Source organism: Akebia trifoliata, chromosome 7 (genome assembly GCF_017979445.1).
Source record: "Akebia trifoliata isolate Shusen 1 chromosome 7, ASM1797944v1, whole genome shotgun sequence".
NCBI classification, from domain to species: Eukaryota; Viridiplantae; Streptophyta; class Magnoliopsida; order Ranunculales; family Lardizabalaceae; genus Akebia; species Akebia trifoliata.
Window position 1 is genome coordinate 27,137,470 of NC_141381.1, and position 18,386 is coordinate 27,155,855.

At 32.9% G+C, this 18,386-nt stretch overlaps 1 protein-coding gene across 1 annotated transcript; it reads left to right on the top strand.

Annotated features, from left to right (window-relative positions):
• The first annotated feature begins 603 nt into the window (after positions 1-603).
• Positions 604-8,008, top strand: LOC147398683 (proline transporter 1-like). The gene is made up of 8 exons (XM_086447942.1): positions 604-882; positions 1,133-1,357; positions 2,547-2,641; positions 5,677-5,863; positions 6,152-6,276; positions 6,388-6,603; positions 7,293-7,523; positions 7,642-8,008. Exons 1-8 carry the CDS (start codon positions 768-770, stop codon positions 7,789-7,791), a joined length of 1,344 nt encoding a protein of 447 aa, XP_086304068.1. The 5' UTR covers positions 604-767; the 3' UTR covers positions 7,792-8,008.
• The last annotated feature ends 10,378 nt before the right edge of the window (positions 8,009-18,386 follow it).

Sequence of the window (18,386 nt, forward strand, 5' to 3'; positions counted from 1 at the left end):
TTTCTCACTTACACTCAAACAAGTAGGAGAGTGATAATATTTATTAATTGAGTACAAGTTTTATATTTACACGATGTGAGACTAAATATTTAAAGAATTATCTCTACAACTCACAAGAGAAAGAAAATCAAAGAATCTCTAACTTTTCAATTATCATAAAAAAAAAAAAAAAAAAAATATTTTCTTAATTGAGATTTCACAAAAATAAAGAAACCCTACACCAACCACACTCACTCAAGAAACAAAAAAAGATCTTGAGTTAAATTCTTATACCGACAAAATCCAATAAATAATATTAACCTACACGTGCTTGGGTAACTCATCAGTACTTGATTGATATGACCTAAGTGGACCCCCTTAAAATTAACAGTGTTCTATCAGATAGAATTACAATTAATATTGAATTCTACATATGAATAATGCTGAAGTGATCTCAATCTCGATGTAAAGCGTCGTCTATGGTTACCGTCCACTTTCACTTCAAGATTGACGAAGTGCGATATGAGGTTCCCTCTGGAGTCATTCCAGCACGACTCTTAAGCCAGCATTGCGCATAGACATGCCACTAATGATAGATGGATGATTTAAGGACGTATGGTACACCACAATCACATGTGATTCATATGGGCTGACTCTAACAATGTCTCTTATTTGTATCTTCAACCAACACATGTTCTTCATTTGTTCTCCTATGCTCTCTCTCAGACAAAGAAGTGTGTTTGCTTTGAGTCTAAGATCGATCCAATCCAAATTGTATCCTCAAAGCAATGGATCTATCGGAACCCAAGGAAGGGCAGAATAATACCCACAAATCAGAAGTTTTTAGAGTTGAAGCAAGAGAAGTAGATGGTGGTCTCACCTCTGCACATACCATCGACCATGGTCAGTTTCCATCTTATCTCTCCTCTTAAATATTTTTAATTTTAAAAAGGTTTTGATAAAAAAAATCTTCATATGGGTCCTTCGAATTCTTTTACAATCTCTCTTCATGGGTGAACATAAATCTAATCATTCTTGGATTGTAGATTAAACTGGTCTCTTTAAGGGTACTAAATATTTAAGCAATATTCTTCCAATGTTTTTGTAGAGAAATATTTTTGGGTGGATTGATGGGTGTTTGATTATGTTTCAGATACATGGGTACAAGTGAGTCTCTTGTTGCTAACAGGCTTCAATTGTGCATTCATCTTCAGCTTTTCAAACCTTATGTTGGTGCCTTTGGGTTGGGCTTGGGGTTTGATTTGTCTCATAGTTGTTGGCTGCTTCACTGCCTATGCCAACTGGCTCTTGGCAGGATTTCACATAATTGATGGTCAGAGGTTCATAAGATACCGAGACTTAATGGGCTTTGTTTTTGGTGACTCTCTCTCTCTCTTAATAATGTTGTCACGTTGTTGAATTACTTTGGGTCACGTTAAAAATAAATCATTAATTAGGGTCTGGTCCACCTTAGATGCATGCCGTAATATCTCTCTCAAATCATATTTAAATTAGTTGGAAATATTTTTACAAATGTCTATGGTTAACATCAATGTAGAGAGAGACGAAAATTCCAAATAATATGTTAGCTAAAAGAGATCTGATAATATGACTCATCAGGTGGTACATCAATCTACTCCATGACGGGGACAATTTTAAGACTTATAGATCTGTACTTCTCAGAATACAAAGATCATTGGAATACACTTTGTTTTGGGGAAGTGCATTTGTGTATCCCAAGATGTACAGATCTATGATTTTCGAACTTATCACGTCAGGGAGTCAATTTAATATGCCACGTGACGAGTCACATTATCACAACTCTAGTTAAGAAAGGAAATTCTAGCCACCATGCCCTCTAAATGGGTCTGAGGGACGGTTTTCCCTATGGAGTAGTAGTCCCTGGAAGAATCTAAATAAAATTTTATTAAAAACTAAATTAGAATTACTTTAAATATGGGGTCAGGTTCAAGGGCCATATGAGAAAACATATGAGAAAACTTTCGCTTTTAATAAAATTTTAAAATATGAGTTAAAATTTTGGATTGAGCTGATTTTTTGTGAGGATGATCTCTATGATGGGAAGATCATCCAAAAAAAAAAAAATTCAGCTCAATCTGAAACTTCTAACCCCATTAAAAGTGATTTAGAATGTGGACCGTCGATTTTTTACCATTTTTTATCACTAATTTGTAAATCACTTTTGATGGATTTAGAAGTTTCTGATTGAACTGATTTTTTGTGAGGATGATCTTCTCATCATAGTGACCATCCTTGCAAAAAATCAGCTCAATCCAAAACCTCTAACCCTTATTTTGAAAAACGAAAGTTTTCTCATATGTTTTCTCATATGGCCCTTGAACCTGACCCTTAAATATGATGCTATTTATTATTTTTATGATATAAAATAGATAAATATTATTTATTTTAATTCAATGAAGAAAAAATCCCCCCAACTTGAGGAGTTAGTTTTACCAATTATTTATTAATAATGGTGAAGATGAGTGGTACTTTTTTATAGGGGATTCTAAGACTTAAGACCAACAAGGTTTGTTTTGTCGTGGCAGGAAGAGAAATGTATTTCATCACTTGGGTCCCCCAATTTTTGACTCTCCTTCTCGGAAATATGGGTTTCATCCAACTTGGAGGAAATGCATTAAAGGTATGAGTATACATTTTTAAAATATATATACATACATACATACATGTGTCCAAGTATGGATATAAGTCGAAGGACATGCCATATGGCATGCATTTTACATTTGGCCGGTCAAATTTGGGCCTTCGATGATAGTTCATTTTCAAACGTTTAATCATAATCAATTTTTTATTTTTTATAAATATGATTTAAACCATGAATTCAAGAGGACTGAGTTATTATTATTATTTTTTTAATGTGACGTCTATGGATTGTAGAACAAGTGCTACAGGAACCTATAAAAAAAAACACGTTATAGAGGATCTACTCCCACATACATACATGATGTACATGGATAAATATAAGTTAAATGGCATGCCATGTGGCATGCATTTGAGAATTTTCCTAGATGAAGTTTTTTATTTTTAAACATGATTGTTTTCATATCTATATAATATGAATTTAAATAACAAAAGTAATTTCTTTGAGATATAGATAGAATGGAGTCAAGAGAGCAGCCAAAATTGCTTCTTATTTAACTCATTTGTGTTGAAAATATTGGTAAAAACTACAAACATAATATTCATGGATTTAAGATTTGATCTTGATCAAAAACATAATAAGCGGGCCGAAAAATTATAAACATTAAAATATCTGGATTCGCTTTTCCGATAATTTGTGAAGAACACTTTGATGTCGATCTTGATCTGAGAAGAGTAGATGTGCTATCCCAACTTAGCCTACCCTTTGATGATGAGAATCTCTATCTTAATAATAAAGTAATCTGTGTTTAAAGAGAAAGGGGACGATCATGTATTTATAAAAAAAGGATACTAGGTTTTCTACTCATTGTAGAATTCTAGTATTAGGTGAATACCATTAAAATTTTGATATGATGTTAACTAACTCATCATATTTGATGTTGGTAACTATTTGCCAGATTATAAACATGATTTTCAATTTTACCCTTAATGTTTTAAACAAATTACAATCCAGTATTTATAGAAAATTTATATATGTGAAAGAGTCACAAAATAATTTTAATAATAAAAGTAATAATAATAATTCCAACAGGAAAATCTCAACTCCAATCATCTACAAGGCGTGACTTCTTCTTTGCTACAATTACAAGGAAAAATAATTTCAAATCTTACCACGTTTTTCCTTATGTAGATAAATAAAAATGACTTTAATGCCCTTGTTGTTATCAATTCATCATGCCATCATCATCACATCATCATTGTCATTATTAATTTGGTTTGGGAAGAAAGGACCAGGAAATTTTAGGTCATTTTCATTAATCATTATTAGTTTATAAGTGAAGATTGAACTCAAGGGGTATGTCATTGTCATGAGTTTGAAAATATTGGGGGTGTCTCTAATATCCACCAAAAGTGAAGGTGCCACATGTCATTAAAAAAAAACAAAAAAAACGAAAAAAAAGATGGTTCCTTGGGTAAGTCAAGGCTCTAATTGAAAACGCCATCTTTTCGATGATTTCTTTCTTGATAACTCGTTCGGTCCTTATTGAATGATTGAAGTACTTTTTGACAATTCTTGTAATGTATGCACTCTAATAATGTACATGATATGTGCCATATCATTGTTTCAGTGCATCTCATCACATATTAATGATTTGAGCATCTAAAGATTTTGAATTAAAATCAATCAAATTTAAAAATTACTTAAACCAATCATGGATAGTAAGCATCTGCCATAAGAATGGGGCCAATTATTCCTCGTTAAAAAACATGGACATGTCAACACTAATCATCTCTATTGAACTGATAATCATTATGCAACTCTTTGTTTTAAGTTCACACTCATCAACGGCAACTCAACTTACAAGATGATCATATTTATCATCGTATCAACAACCACAACATGAAAAATGCCAAATATGATGGTCCAAGGCCGTTAAATTTCATAAAATTCGATGGATCAAGACGTCAAAATTTTCATTATCGATTTTTTTTTCAACAAGTCAAAATCGTCAAATTAATGGAGGATGAGAGAAATTCGACGGTTCTAAGATGTGGAATTGGGGAACATAAATTTTTTTGATGGTCATGAGCCGTCGAAATTTGATTACTAAAATTTGTGGGCCTTCGCTCAATGAATTTTCCTATCAAAATTTTCAATTTTCATGTAGCGAACACAATGATTTATATATATATATAATGTTTTGGACGTTATTGATTACAACAATCTCTTAATGATTGTTAATCATCATAAGTTTGAAGTAAGGTGGTAGAGTATCATAGGATTTAATGTAATAAGATGGTTGAAGAATAAGATTAAGATTGTGATAGATCTGATAAGATTTTGAGTTTGCTTATATTTACAATTATTTTCTAGTATTTTAAATGAAGAAATTTCCCAAAATGTGATTAACTTTTGATGAAATTTCAATTCTGGCTCACAGTTCTTTTTAATTCCCAAATCATGAAGTGTGAGATTGCAGGTTTTTCAAGTGACGATCTCGTAGGTTTGAAGTTACCATCTCGCAGGTTCGCTACTTTTAGCGAGATTGTCACTATGTAATTGTCATTTTGACAAAAAAAAATAATAATATATCAGTGAGACTGTCACTTCAAACCTGTGAGAACGTCACTTGAAAAACCTGCGATTTCGTTGTTCATGTTTTGAGAATTAAAATGAACAGTTATCTGGAATCAGAATTTCGTCCTATTAGCTCACGAAATGGTAATTTACCCTTTTAAATATAATAAACCTTAGGACCCTTATAATTAAAGGAAAAAGAATCCATATAACTTCATTGTTCAAAAGTTTAGAGATGAACTTTGAAATGATTTATCCTTTTTTGGGCTTCAATTATTTTATTTGCTCTACATTCCTCAAGAAATTGTAGATTTAGATTGATTGATTGATTTGATCAAACGATACATTTTGGTGTACAATCCATTGAGGTAATGTAATCCTACCAACACAATACAAAGCACAAACATAACATTCTCTTATTGAAGAATGTTCATACATATTTCTACTATATCCATCTTCGTTCTTTTGAATTAAATTCAATATTCTATTATATGCAGGAGATCAATTCAGAGTTCAGTCTTTCCCCATTGAGACTTCAATATTACATCATTATGACTGGTGTAGTCTTCTTCATATTCGCATTTTTGGTTCCTACAATGTCAGCAATGCGACATTGGTTGGCAATTTCGGCCATCATCAGCTTAGCTTATGTTATCATCATCTTGGAAGTTTTAATAAAAGATGGTATGTATACATAAATGTAAGAAAATCGAAATAGCAAATACAACACAATAGCATAAAACACAGATTTACGTGGTTCGACAGTGCGCCTACGTCCACGAAACAAAACAAAAACAATAACTAATTTCTCATAAGTTTTACAGACTTAAAGATCTCTATTTATATAACCGAGAGCTGCCTCTACATCCTGCAGCTCTGCACTGCGTAGTGCAACAGAATACAAGACATTTACACAACAATACATACATATGCACATCCATATAATATTAACCTAGTATGCATTTTTTGTAGGAAGGTCTAACACAAATGTAGACTACAAAATTAAGGGAAGCAAATCAGACAAAGTCTTTAATGCATTCGGAGCAATTGCAGCAATCGTCGTCTGCAACACCGCAGGCATGCTTCCAGAGATACAAGTAAGGATTTCGGATCCACGATGGATCAAAAAAAAAAAAAAAAGTTGTTGAATGACCAATATAACTATATTTGATAATTTGTTCTAACATAATTTTGTCATAAAAAACTAGTCGACCTTGCGTAAGCCAGCAGTAAAGAACATGAGAAAAGCCTTGTATCTACAATTCACAGTTGGGCTTTTAATTTACTATGGTGTGAGCATAGTTGGCTATTGGGCTTATGGTTCAGGTGTTTCAGCGTATCTCCCTAAAGACCTAAGTGGGCCCAAGTGGGCTAAGATCTTCATCAACTCTACTGTCTTTCTCCAGGGTATAATCTCCCAACAAGTAAGGTTTTCTCTTATTTTTCTTCTTTAAACCTAAATTATTTCATCAGATACCCATTTTAGAATATTTAGCATAAAAGGTATATATACCCATTCTGATATTAATATTTTTTTTCCAAAATGGTGCCCGCATGTTTGAATTTATTTTTTATAAGCTTATTATGAATTTCAAATAAAGTACATTTTTATGAAATTCAAAAGATATACCATAAAAATGGGTATGACATGGTAATTTTAAAATTTTATGTGTCCCTTTATGTACTTTCCCTTGAGGACATATCCTGTTTGGTAATATAATTTTCTAACAAGAAATGGTACTTATTTTACTTGCATTTATTAAAATTCATTTTTAAATCCTTTCATTTGCATTTATTTAAAGTTGAAAAAGAAAAATTTAAGTAAATGGAAGTACAAGAGTTACCCTATTTGATATTTAAAAAAAAACATTACAAAACAGGAAATATCTCACATATTCTAATGTTGTGAGAAAATTTGGCTTCTCAAGTTCAAGTGTGATGTATCAAACATGTTGGCCACATCGATCCATCGTTCACATTTGACCTCTCAATGAGTAAAAACGAACATGGCCTTAGCCCAACTAAAAAAACAACCTTGCATATTATGGATGATAATTATATTATTTTTATTTAGAATCTCTAAATTTATGGTCTCTCCCATGGATGAATTCAGATATTTCTAGCACCAATAAATGAGGCTCTCGATACCAAGTTCTTAAAACTAGACGAGAAAATGTACTCTATCAATAACCTCAAGCGTCGATTCCTTCTACGTGCACTTGTCTTTGGAACAAACACCTTCATCGCAGCTGCATTTCCTTTCACTTTAGATCTCATCAACTTATTGGGATCATTTACACTCTTCCCATTAACCTTTGTGTTCCCAAGTATGATCTTCATCAAGGTAACTAATTACAAACCATAACATGCGATTTGAATCATATTGTACGTTAACAATCAAAATTAATTCCATGGATTTGAACTTAAAACTCTTCTTTCCATCTCCTTTTAATTTTCTACAGCTTAAAGGAAGGACAGCCAAAAAGGAGCAGAAGTTATGGCATTGGGCCAACATTGTTGTTTTCTCTCTCTTTACTGTGGCAACTACAATCTCTGCCGTCCGATTAATTGTAAATAATATAAAATTTTACAAGTTTTTTGCAGATATTTAGAGCCCATTAATCCTAGATTTTATCTACAATAAAATTGCTCTAGGATGTAATATGTACTACTTTTAATCATCCATTGTTATTGATCAATTTATAGATTAATTATGGGCTAAGACTTCTTTTTATCTTATTTTAAAAACCTCCTAAAGGTGTAAAATGTATTATCTTTTGGGAATCTACCAGAATGTATTGTATGTGTCAAATTTATGGTTCGAGACAATATTGATATTTCTCTTGCCTAAAACCTTGTCTCGAGGCGAGATTTTAAACATTGGATCTAAATACCCTCATCTTCAACTTGCAAACCAAAATCCTAGATTTTTTTCCCCAAAATTAGTTATGTTCAATCTCCACAGTAAATAATTTTTCCCTCATCTTCAACCTTTGTATTTTATCTTTACATCAACCTTCTAACCTTGAACAAGATAGGATTTTTGGAGAGTGAAAGGCAATGAAATTTGGTTTTTTTTTTTAAAAATCAAGGATTTCTACCCGGAGTTAAGCTGAGGTTGAAAATGATGGATTGAAGATGAGATTAATAAGTTTAAAATAATTGACCATAGAAGTTGAAGAGCACGAAGTTGACATATTATTGGTAGAAAAATCAAAGAACATTTTGTTAAAGGTTGAAGATGAGGGCATGTAGGCCATTTTTTCATTAGCCTATAAGAGATGCCCAAGATCAAGGGGACATGTCATCAGTTTCAAATATTCACCAAAACGTGGATAGGGATATGACTAAACTCCAACTACAGTGGAGTCGGGTACACACTACACCCCCCCCCCCCCCCCCCCCGCCGCTTAATATCCCTCTAATTTTACTATCTTTCCTCTCTTACGCCCTTTTACAATAATATCCCAAGAGAAAGAGAGGATTTTTTTGAAAGAAAATAAATTCTAAAAGAAAGTGAAAATAAGTTATAAAATAGAGGAAGATAATATAGAGGATTTCCTTCAAAGAAGAATAAATCCAAAGATTTTAAAAAAAAAAAAAAAAAAAAAATTGAAATTGAAGAAGAAAGTGAAAAGGGGACGATCATGGGTGATGTTTTGTATCAGATTGAGGTGGACCATTTCTAGATGACTAATCAAGAAATGAAATTTTTTCTCAATTCAGATTTTGAGAGAGATATTTTCACAATAAAAGTTCTCTAAAAATAGTTTAAATGGACTTCATCAGACACCTGAATTGCCTAAAAATTCCTCATTAGGCAAAATGTTTTCAAAGTTTTATGTTTCATTTACATTAAATTTTGTGCCTATAAAGTTTTGTGCCATTTCTTAAGAAAAATTAAGTGACTTGCTGGGGCTGGAGGATGAACAAACATAAGGGTAGAACATCGATAAAGAATTTTCTTAATCTTAATCTTTGCCCAGCGTGTGTAATGGTTGGGTGGGTCCATAGTCTAAGCCCAACTTAACCAGAACGCCTGTCTCCAAATTTCATGGGCCATAGTCCGGTCCATGGGGGCGGGGCATACCAGCTTAATATGTATTTAACAATATTGGTAGTTTGGCTTCCTCAAATGCACATGTATTACAAAAATTAGGATTTATGCATAATTAAAATATTTTATAAATATTTAATAAAATATTTAAAAAAGTTTAAATAGATAATCTAGTTTTATATCGTATTTCAATATATTTTATGTATGATACTAATACTTTGACAATTTTTTTTTTCCGAACAAGATTCCGAGAATGAGAAAGCTCGACCCATTACCCATACCTAGAGTTATGATGTAAATGCAACACCTTACAATGAATCGGGTAACGGTGGGGATGCAGACAATGATGATGATCCACTCGTAGAGTTATGGTGAAAATAAACATAATAAAAGGATAGTTTTATAATTTTAGAAAATTAATTAACAAGGTTATAAGGGTTGTGGGATTTTAATTGATGAAAATATTTTGATAATTAAAAAGTAAATATAAATAACGTGTTATAATAAAAAAAATGACATGGTAGTATTTTATTTTTTATTATATGATTTTTTCCTACTTGATATCAACTAAAAACTCCATGAATATTTGTTTCCATGGCAAATCGTCTGATTTTTGGTGTGCAAGTAACCAATAAGAGGACCAAACATTCAAAGATTATTTGGCCCAAAGAGTCGAACATGGGACATGAAGGAGACCAATAATTATATTAGGGTAGCCAATTAGAGTAGGATTTGATTTCTTTCTTCTATGAATATGATGGACAATAAGGAAAAAATAGTTCTTTCTCCATTAATTTATTTTGTTCTTCATCTGTGGTGTGTTTGGATTAAATTCTTACAAAGAGATATCGTAAAGTAATGTAGTTGAAGTAAAATTAAAATATAAAGAAAATGTGAAGTCTTTAATTTTTACCCTTTCTCTACATGTATTCCATTCATTTTTCATATTTTTATACAATTTCAATGACAAATAAATGATTCATACCGTAATGACACGGTTGACGTGGCATGTGCATAGAACCATATATCTTTTTCTTTGTGATACACAAGGAAAAGATCTATGGTTCTTTGCACAAGCCACATCAACAACAACAATTTTAGCGAGTAGTTTATCATTATTAATAATTTTATTCTCTAAAATTTGATTTATTTGAAGAATTTATTGTTTATATTAACTTTCAAGTGAGGAATTATAAGTTAAATTTATAAATAATTGTCTATTTTATTAGATACTCATTTTTTTTTCTCATTCAAAATAATCTATCTTACCTGATGGCGGGGTTTTTGTCAGGTTGGCTATGGTTCCAAGGATCTCATATCCAGAATTGAAATCGGAATTGAGATTACATTGAGGGGTCTCATTAACGTGTACTCTAAAGAGTTTACTGTGATTCTCACAAGTCTGACGTGGGATGTGCACATAACCATAGATGTGTTTCCTCAAGATACGAGTAAAAACCATCTACGGTTATGTATGCATGTCCACGTCAAAATTGTGAGAATCACAGTAAATCCTGTGTCACTCCAGCACGACTCTTCTTTTAAAAACAATGTGGATCCAAGAATGTCATACGACAGTAAATAGAATTACAAATGGGTAGATCACATCATTAAAATTTGGGGTCTTGTTAACGTGTGCCCTTAGGGCACACGTTATAGTGAAATAAATGCACTTTAGAAATTGGATTTTGTATCAAAAATATCCTTTAAGAAATTTCTTTTTACTCAAATACCCTCAGATTCCAATATTCAAAGTGTATTTTTTGCACTTTGGCATGTGCCCTAACAAAATCCATATATGAGTTCTTTTATAGTGAGTGGAAGTGATAGAGTTTTAAATGCATCCTTATTCAAGTAAATACCGATGCCTCATATCCCAAAGATTCTTTCATATAAATATAACCTTACTCGTATACGTCTCTCAAGCTTTACGGGATATTTTCAACACATAACTACAAGACATAAATTATTTTTTTTAAATTAATATCTCTCATTGATCTTCACAACAAGCTCAATCGTTAACATGGGTGGAGCTTGGATTTTCTTGTAGTGGGGGCAAATTGTAGTTCATGGTACAATGGAAGAGCTTGGAGATGAATGATTTTGGGGGAGAAATTCAAAGCGATTTTTTGTTAGAAGTTGAAGAAAATGATACTTGTCATTTTCAATTAATCTATGGGAGGAGGCTCAAGTCAAATGGGGTTGTAAAAATTCGAGGGAGGTGAGGGAGTGAGGGCAAGTGTGACTTGTAATTAGTTGAAAATACAAGGGGTTTTGTGGGGGCAATTGCCCCCACAAGCTCCTTACTAGCTCTGCTCCATGATCGTGAACCACTAACGATGTCGATGCTTGATGACCTAAGAGGCAAAATCGCTGCTTTTAAAATTTTAAAATGGTGAATTTGTTTTCAACGGTCAATGAATTTTAAAATAACCCACCTTTTTCTAGAGGTTTGAAGTTGAAACAAGAGTAAAAAAAACTTTTCAAATTTGAAGATGACTGGTTTTAATAAAAAATCAAAGATTTTCTTTTTGGCAATTTAGAGGTTGAAGATGTGGGCATTTAGATCATTTTATATTAGTGTTTCAGATGGATAAGACCCAGACCAAGTGGAATGTTATTAGTTTGAAAAGTATTGGTATTTCAAAATTGACAAAAGATGGAGGGGGCATGTCTTAATCATCCTTTATTTACTTTGGACACATCTCATGCCCTACCAAAATGTAGAGAAATCGATCCAATAATAATAAATAGGAAAAAGTAAATGAAGATGCAATCAGACATGAAATACAAAATTATTTACGTGATTCCTTCAAGATTGAGGTACGTAAATCCCAAGGGATTGGCTCAATGGCAATTTTAGACCGATAAGCAATTAATGCTCATAGGTCCTGAGTTTGACACTTAGTATGAGCATTAATTCCTCAAGGCCCACACGTCAAGGCGTATCCTCACTTACCTGATGCGTGTGATGTGCGGGCGTTGCATGTGCCCTGAGACTAGTTCTTGGACAAGATCATGATTGATAGACTAGGCAAAGCCCAAATATGGACTCCGTCCATTGTCTATAGGGATACCCAGTTATCAAAAACAAAAAAAAAAGGATTGAGATATGTCCACAGATCACATTGATTCCACTATTAAGAGAAAATTTATAGTTACAAATTACACTTTTCATTGAAATATAAGTAGGATTTTACATAATATCAATCAAATTACGAAATTCTTGGAAAATTTTCTCTCGGGGACTCCGCCCCCGAATCCCCACCTTCCAAGCAAGGGGACCGCTGGCCCTCCTCCAACCCTCGAACGAGCTTGACAAACGAGATGTGTGGCCTTATTAACAGTACCTCCTTATTTATCAGTACCATTAGATGCCACAAACCTCAACACAAAGGTCTAATTAATATACATTCTAGATTAATTAATAACTAGGATTCTAAAACATTATAAAAGATGTAACTGAGGAGCATTATATCAACTCCCATACTCTTCCCTAATCTAATAAAAAATCTCAAATAAGACAAACAACACATCACATAAAATCAAGAAGTAGTGTCTATCCTTCCACCCAAAGGGAGACTTTGTCACACTTTCTTAACAATAACACAATACTTTGTGGGGGAAGACTAGAAAAATTTGAGAATCAAACCACAAAAGTCGGCTTCGATTATCCTTTTCTAATATGATTTATCCTTCTAGAAAGAAGTGTCTTTGTAAGTCCGGATCCACCCACTAATTAAGTGGGCACCAGACTCACATTTTTAATTCTATCTTTTGCAAAGAAGGTAAAAGGTATTCAATATTTTAAAAATCTTCTCATTTTCTCTAATTTTATTTTATCACTAAACCTATTTTTAATATGGTGATGAAGGGAATTGAGTTTTTGTGAGGAGGTGTCTTGTATTTAATTTGTGATTGAGATCTCCCCTTGGACTAGTGGGTATCCGGGGCGTCATCCCAGGCCAAATTTTTTGGGGTACATAATGGAAACTATTGTGTTTTAAGGTATTTATGTAATCAGGCCGAAGTATAAATATATAACTTAGACCTATATATATAAGGTGTTCTTGTTGGAAAAGAAAACACGTATCTAAGAGAGATGAGAAACATAAGGGGTTTTGCTTTGTAAACTTTACTAGATATAGTGAAGAAGATCGATCTAGTGCCTCCGAGGACGTAACCCAAAAATGGTGAACCTTATAAATCTGTATTTTTGTGCTTGTGTTTGTGCTTTCTTCTTTATTTTGCATCGTGTGCTTGTTTTCTTGTCGATTTCCTGCAAATTGAAATGGCCAAAACACCAATTTATCGCTTCGTGTACAACAATTTACATCAATAAAATAGTTTATAATTTTCTTTAATCTTGAAAGTATATGGGAGCTATAAAGAAATATAAGGACAACCTTGTTAACAATGGAGCATGGATGAACACAATCCAAGGATGACAATTGGATTGTTTTTTTTTTTTGGGAAATTTGGGAATAGTGATCGGTATATTGTTGACGAATAGTGGATACATATATAGAACACGAGCTTTATTATATATCAATGAAGCAATGAGCGTTGTTGGATCACGTAATTTTTGCCAAAGCATTTGTTTCGCATGTGATATTCATGACTTATTAATAGTAATATTCAAATTATTATCTTAATACATATGCAATGACCAAATAACAGAGTGGACTCTTGATGAATGCAACTTCCGGCCAAGTCCAGCTTTGAAGCAGTTAGGTAGCTTCAAAATGTTGACATGACACGTTGAGTTTTGTATTTATTTCACGGCCCTAGGTTTTGGTTAAAATTTTGTTTTTTTTTTATTGTTGAAATTTTGGGTTTTAATGTTTTCAGGTTCAGTTTTGACTTTTGGTTCTCTGTTCGGTTTGAGTTTCAGGGGTGGAAATTGAACCCAAACTAAAATATTTCGGTCTTGATCTCAATTCTGTTTAATTGGGTTTCAACCTTTTTCTTGTTTGGGTTTTAATCGGTTCGGATTCAGTTTTTGGTTCCCCGTTTGATTCGGGTTCAGACTGGTTTTCAGGATTGGAAACCGAACCTTGACCAAAATATTTCGATCTCGATTCTGCTCAATTGGGTTCCGATTCGTTTTTCAGTTCGATTTCGCTTCAGATTTCTGGAAATGGGTAATTTGTACATGCCTAGTTCTACCAAAATTTTGAAGATACCTGTAAAAAAATATATATGTATATATAATAATCTTCGGAACACATGCACATGTTCTACAATCATTTAATAATTGTGGCACTTAAAATTAAAAACTACCAATCTCATTGATCAGGGAGTTAATATAAGCATCATTTAAAAAAAGTTGGTAACCCCGAGGGGTTAGTTCAATGCTAATTTCGAACTGATAAGTGGTTAATTCCCAATTGAGTTTGTCAAAAACTTATGTATTCTTCTATTTTAAAGTTTAAGAACTTGGCATCTTCAATTTCCAATTATTTTTTAGTGTTTTAGACTAAATCAGATCGTACATAATTCAATTTAACAATTTGAGTGTAGACTTTTCTTTATCTTGAAGACATTTATTCTTTGACCCTTTGTGTACTGTGATTTTAATCAGTAGGAGAGAATATTTATTTAAAAGAAATTGAATCTAATTCGAGCCTAGAAATTATTTAATCCTCTTCATCGAATTTAACCTGATTTCTATACAAATTTCCAACAGATGATACCAAGACGAATCAAAAAAAATTATCGCCGTTTCAAACGAGATTTAAAACCATGCTTACAAGAGGGTTCTCATTTTGTTATAGTAAGAGGTATTGAGTAGTTACTTTAGATTAAGTAATAGACAATCCCGATCACTCTAGCAAATGGTCATCAATCTAACAGGGACATCTTCGAGGATAGGTAAAGGATTTAGAATCATGAGTGTTAAATAGGTGGATGTATTTCTCAAAATATTAAAAATCTCTCACATGCATCGTGATTTCTAAATATAAGCGGCTTTACATTCTGTAGACTCATCGAATAGCGGTAGTACACAAAAAATGAGGACATTTTTGTCATTTTCCAATACTCTCAAAAAATATCAAGGTCAAGGGATCAATGTCATGAGTTTAAAAACATAAGGATATCTCAAATATTCATTAAAATGTGAAGGGGGTATGTTTAAATATTAATAATCCTTGCTCCTGTAAACCAAGGATGCTCTATTGTTGGTCTTATAAATTTCATGTTGTGAAACGTTGACCCACACCCGCCGGATTCGTTTTGAAGAGTTCTATTTAAATATTTCAACAAACTTTTAAAATTTTTAAAAATCTTGAAAGAGTCTCTCAACATATTAATTTTAATAATATAATATATACTAGTATTGTGAATTGGAAAAATGCAACTATAGATTTTTCTCCTTTGACTAAGTCGCAGTCCACAAAGAACGACAATTAAAAAGTCCATTTTCTCCCTATCACTCTCTCTTCTACATTATTTTAAGAATAATGGTGCTGAAGTGGCCTCAAGCTGGAATCTCATATCACACTTCTTGATGGTGAAAGTGGATAAGAGTCATATCATAGATGTTGTGTAATTCGTATCTCGGTGAAAAGTATCTAAGATTTTCATACACTTTCACGTCAAGAAGTGTGATATGAGATTCCAATCTGAGGTCACTTCAGCCTTATTGGTTTAAGAAAAAGGAGTACTTTCTTTATTAAGGTAGTGATGAAAGTTTCCTGATCGCATCACGTTGTAGTACTCAAAAACATTATTCAATGCCACAAGACTCTAAGAAACGGAATTTTAATAACTTAGATTTCTTTTTTCAAAAAATAATTATTTTAAATTTTAAATTTGTGAGTCAATTTGCAACACTTGAGATCAAGCCAATTTTTTTTTAGTTTGAGTTTTTCTGTGAAATCTAGGATACTGTGGTGTTGGATTGCCCATTGATTCGTGATAATATGACGACCCTTTTTGACAAACATTCCCATAGCAGAACAATAGATCATTTTTCTCGAGTTATGTAAAATCATAAATATTTTTCTTATGTATCCCAAGGTAAATGATCTACGGTTCTGTGATGGGGGCGTCCATTGTCTCTACTAACTTTAAAATAAGAGTCAGACCTCTAATTTAATAAGAGTTTATTATTTTATGAAGTAAATTACAAAATGTCTTTGAAAGAGACGACTAACTACATGAAGAAACCGAGAAAATCGCCATTTTAATATTTCAGAGTTCAGACTTCGATGGTCATTTTTCAGAATTTCAGTATTCTCCAAAGGGGAAAAAAAGAGTTGACGTTTAGATCCCGGAATCACCGAATCTTTATGGATACCAAAAACCCCTAAACTTGCCACGTGGAGCATATTAAGGCCCATTTGACCCTGTGATTTACTCTAATTCACCTTTCGGTGCTAAGTCATGATTTTAATAGATGGGAAATGTTCAGCACCCTAGATAGAGATAGAGTTGTGATAATCTGAGGCTCTCACATAAGCCCCCATCATAGGATTGTAGATAGTTAACCTCAGGATACATAGGAAAAAGATTTATGATTCTACGTATCCAAGGCAAATGATCTACGATTCTGTGATGGGAGCGTATGTCAAAAAATCATTTTTTCTTAGAGATAATTCCCAAAAGACTAACGATAAACTGACTCGTAATTTCTTGATGTGGCATGTGAACAGAACCATAGATCTTTTCCTTGCGTATCCCCAAGAAAAAAATCTATGATTTTGTGTAGTTTTAGTGCGCCAATTTATTGCAACTCTTCTCAAAATATGTGCAACTTTTGCTCTAAATCCCATTTCAGTACATTGTTCATTTTAAACCCCATTGGCAAACCGATCTTTGATAAGTTTCTTAGGAATGGTAGTTCAACTGTTCCAAACCCCGCGAAGCAATGAATTTCTTGGGACCACCATCCAGAGTCCAGTTGACCCTTAACTCAACTAATTGCACATAGGACTTTTCGGGGGGGCGGTGTGTGTGACCGCGGGATTAGTCTCACCCAAAAGGTAGGGAAACCCATGAGAAAGGGGGAAAAATGTTCATTTTAGTTTTGAGTATTTTGTAACTCAACTTGACATGATAACTCAAAAACTCACTGAGGTGGCATGTTTAAAGAACTGAGGACTTTTTGCCTCGGAATACACAGTTGCACATCCTAAAAAACATGTGCAGTTGTGTATCCCAAGGCAAAAAATCTACGATTTTGCACATGCCACATCTGTAAGTTTTTGAGTTATTTGATAATTTAACTTTCTATTTTTGTTAGATAAGATCATACGGTCATTGGTTAGTGGCATATCATCAATTTGGGAACAAATAAGGGGAGCATGACTAAATTACCCTTGTAAAAATGGAACTATTTTGGTATGTGGTTCCCACAAAGGAGGATGGGCCGATGAGAAAGAATGCCGCTTCTCTCATCATAGTTCTTGACCTCCTCCTTTGTGTACTCTTTGTTTAATTTAAGGGAAAATTATTATGGAGGGATTTCTTTCTAAAACACGCTAATTTTTCTAAGGCAATTAACTTGGTGGGCCACTTAGCAAACTTTTCTTTTTTTGACGCTCTCTCACTCCCTTTCAATCAATAACATCGATGATTCAAATTATCAAGATTGGCAAGTCAAATCATTGAGATCAACCTTTGTTCCAATCATCGATATCAACTTTTTTACAATCGTTGATCTCAACATCTTGACATGAATCATCAAGATCAACTATTCAAATTGTTGAGATCAAATATTTGACTTGTTAATCTCCACGATTTGTCTTCATCATTTTATTGAGTAGTGGGGAATTAAAAGAGAAAGGCTTTACTAATTGGGTTGTTAAGATATCACCCAAAACTTAGGGTGCATTTAGAAAAACATCCCCATCATAGGGTTTATTAAGTAATTTTTCCTTAATTTAATATAATTTTTCAAAAAAAAGAAAAAAAAAGTTTGTCACTCAATGAAAAAACAAATGCACATGTCGTGTTGGAAGGCACTGATGTGGAAATTTTGTATTTTATACCCAAAAGTCAAAGTTCCGTCCCATGAAAATTTCCCAACGTGCAATAAAATAAGTTAGGAGTCCATCTTGTTTCGATCACACAATAAGAGAAAATAAATCCTTGTAACTAACTTTTAATATGTTCCGCCATTCAACAAATGATTTGCATGGATCA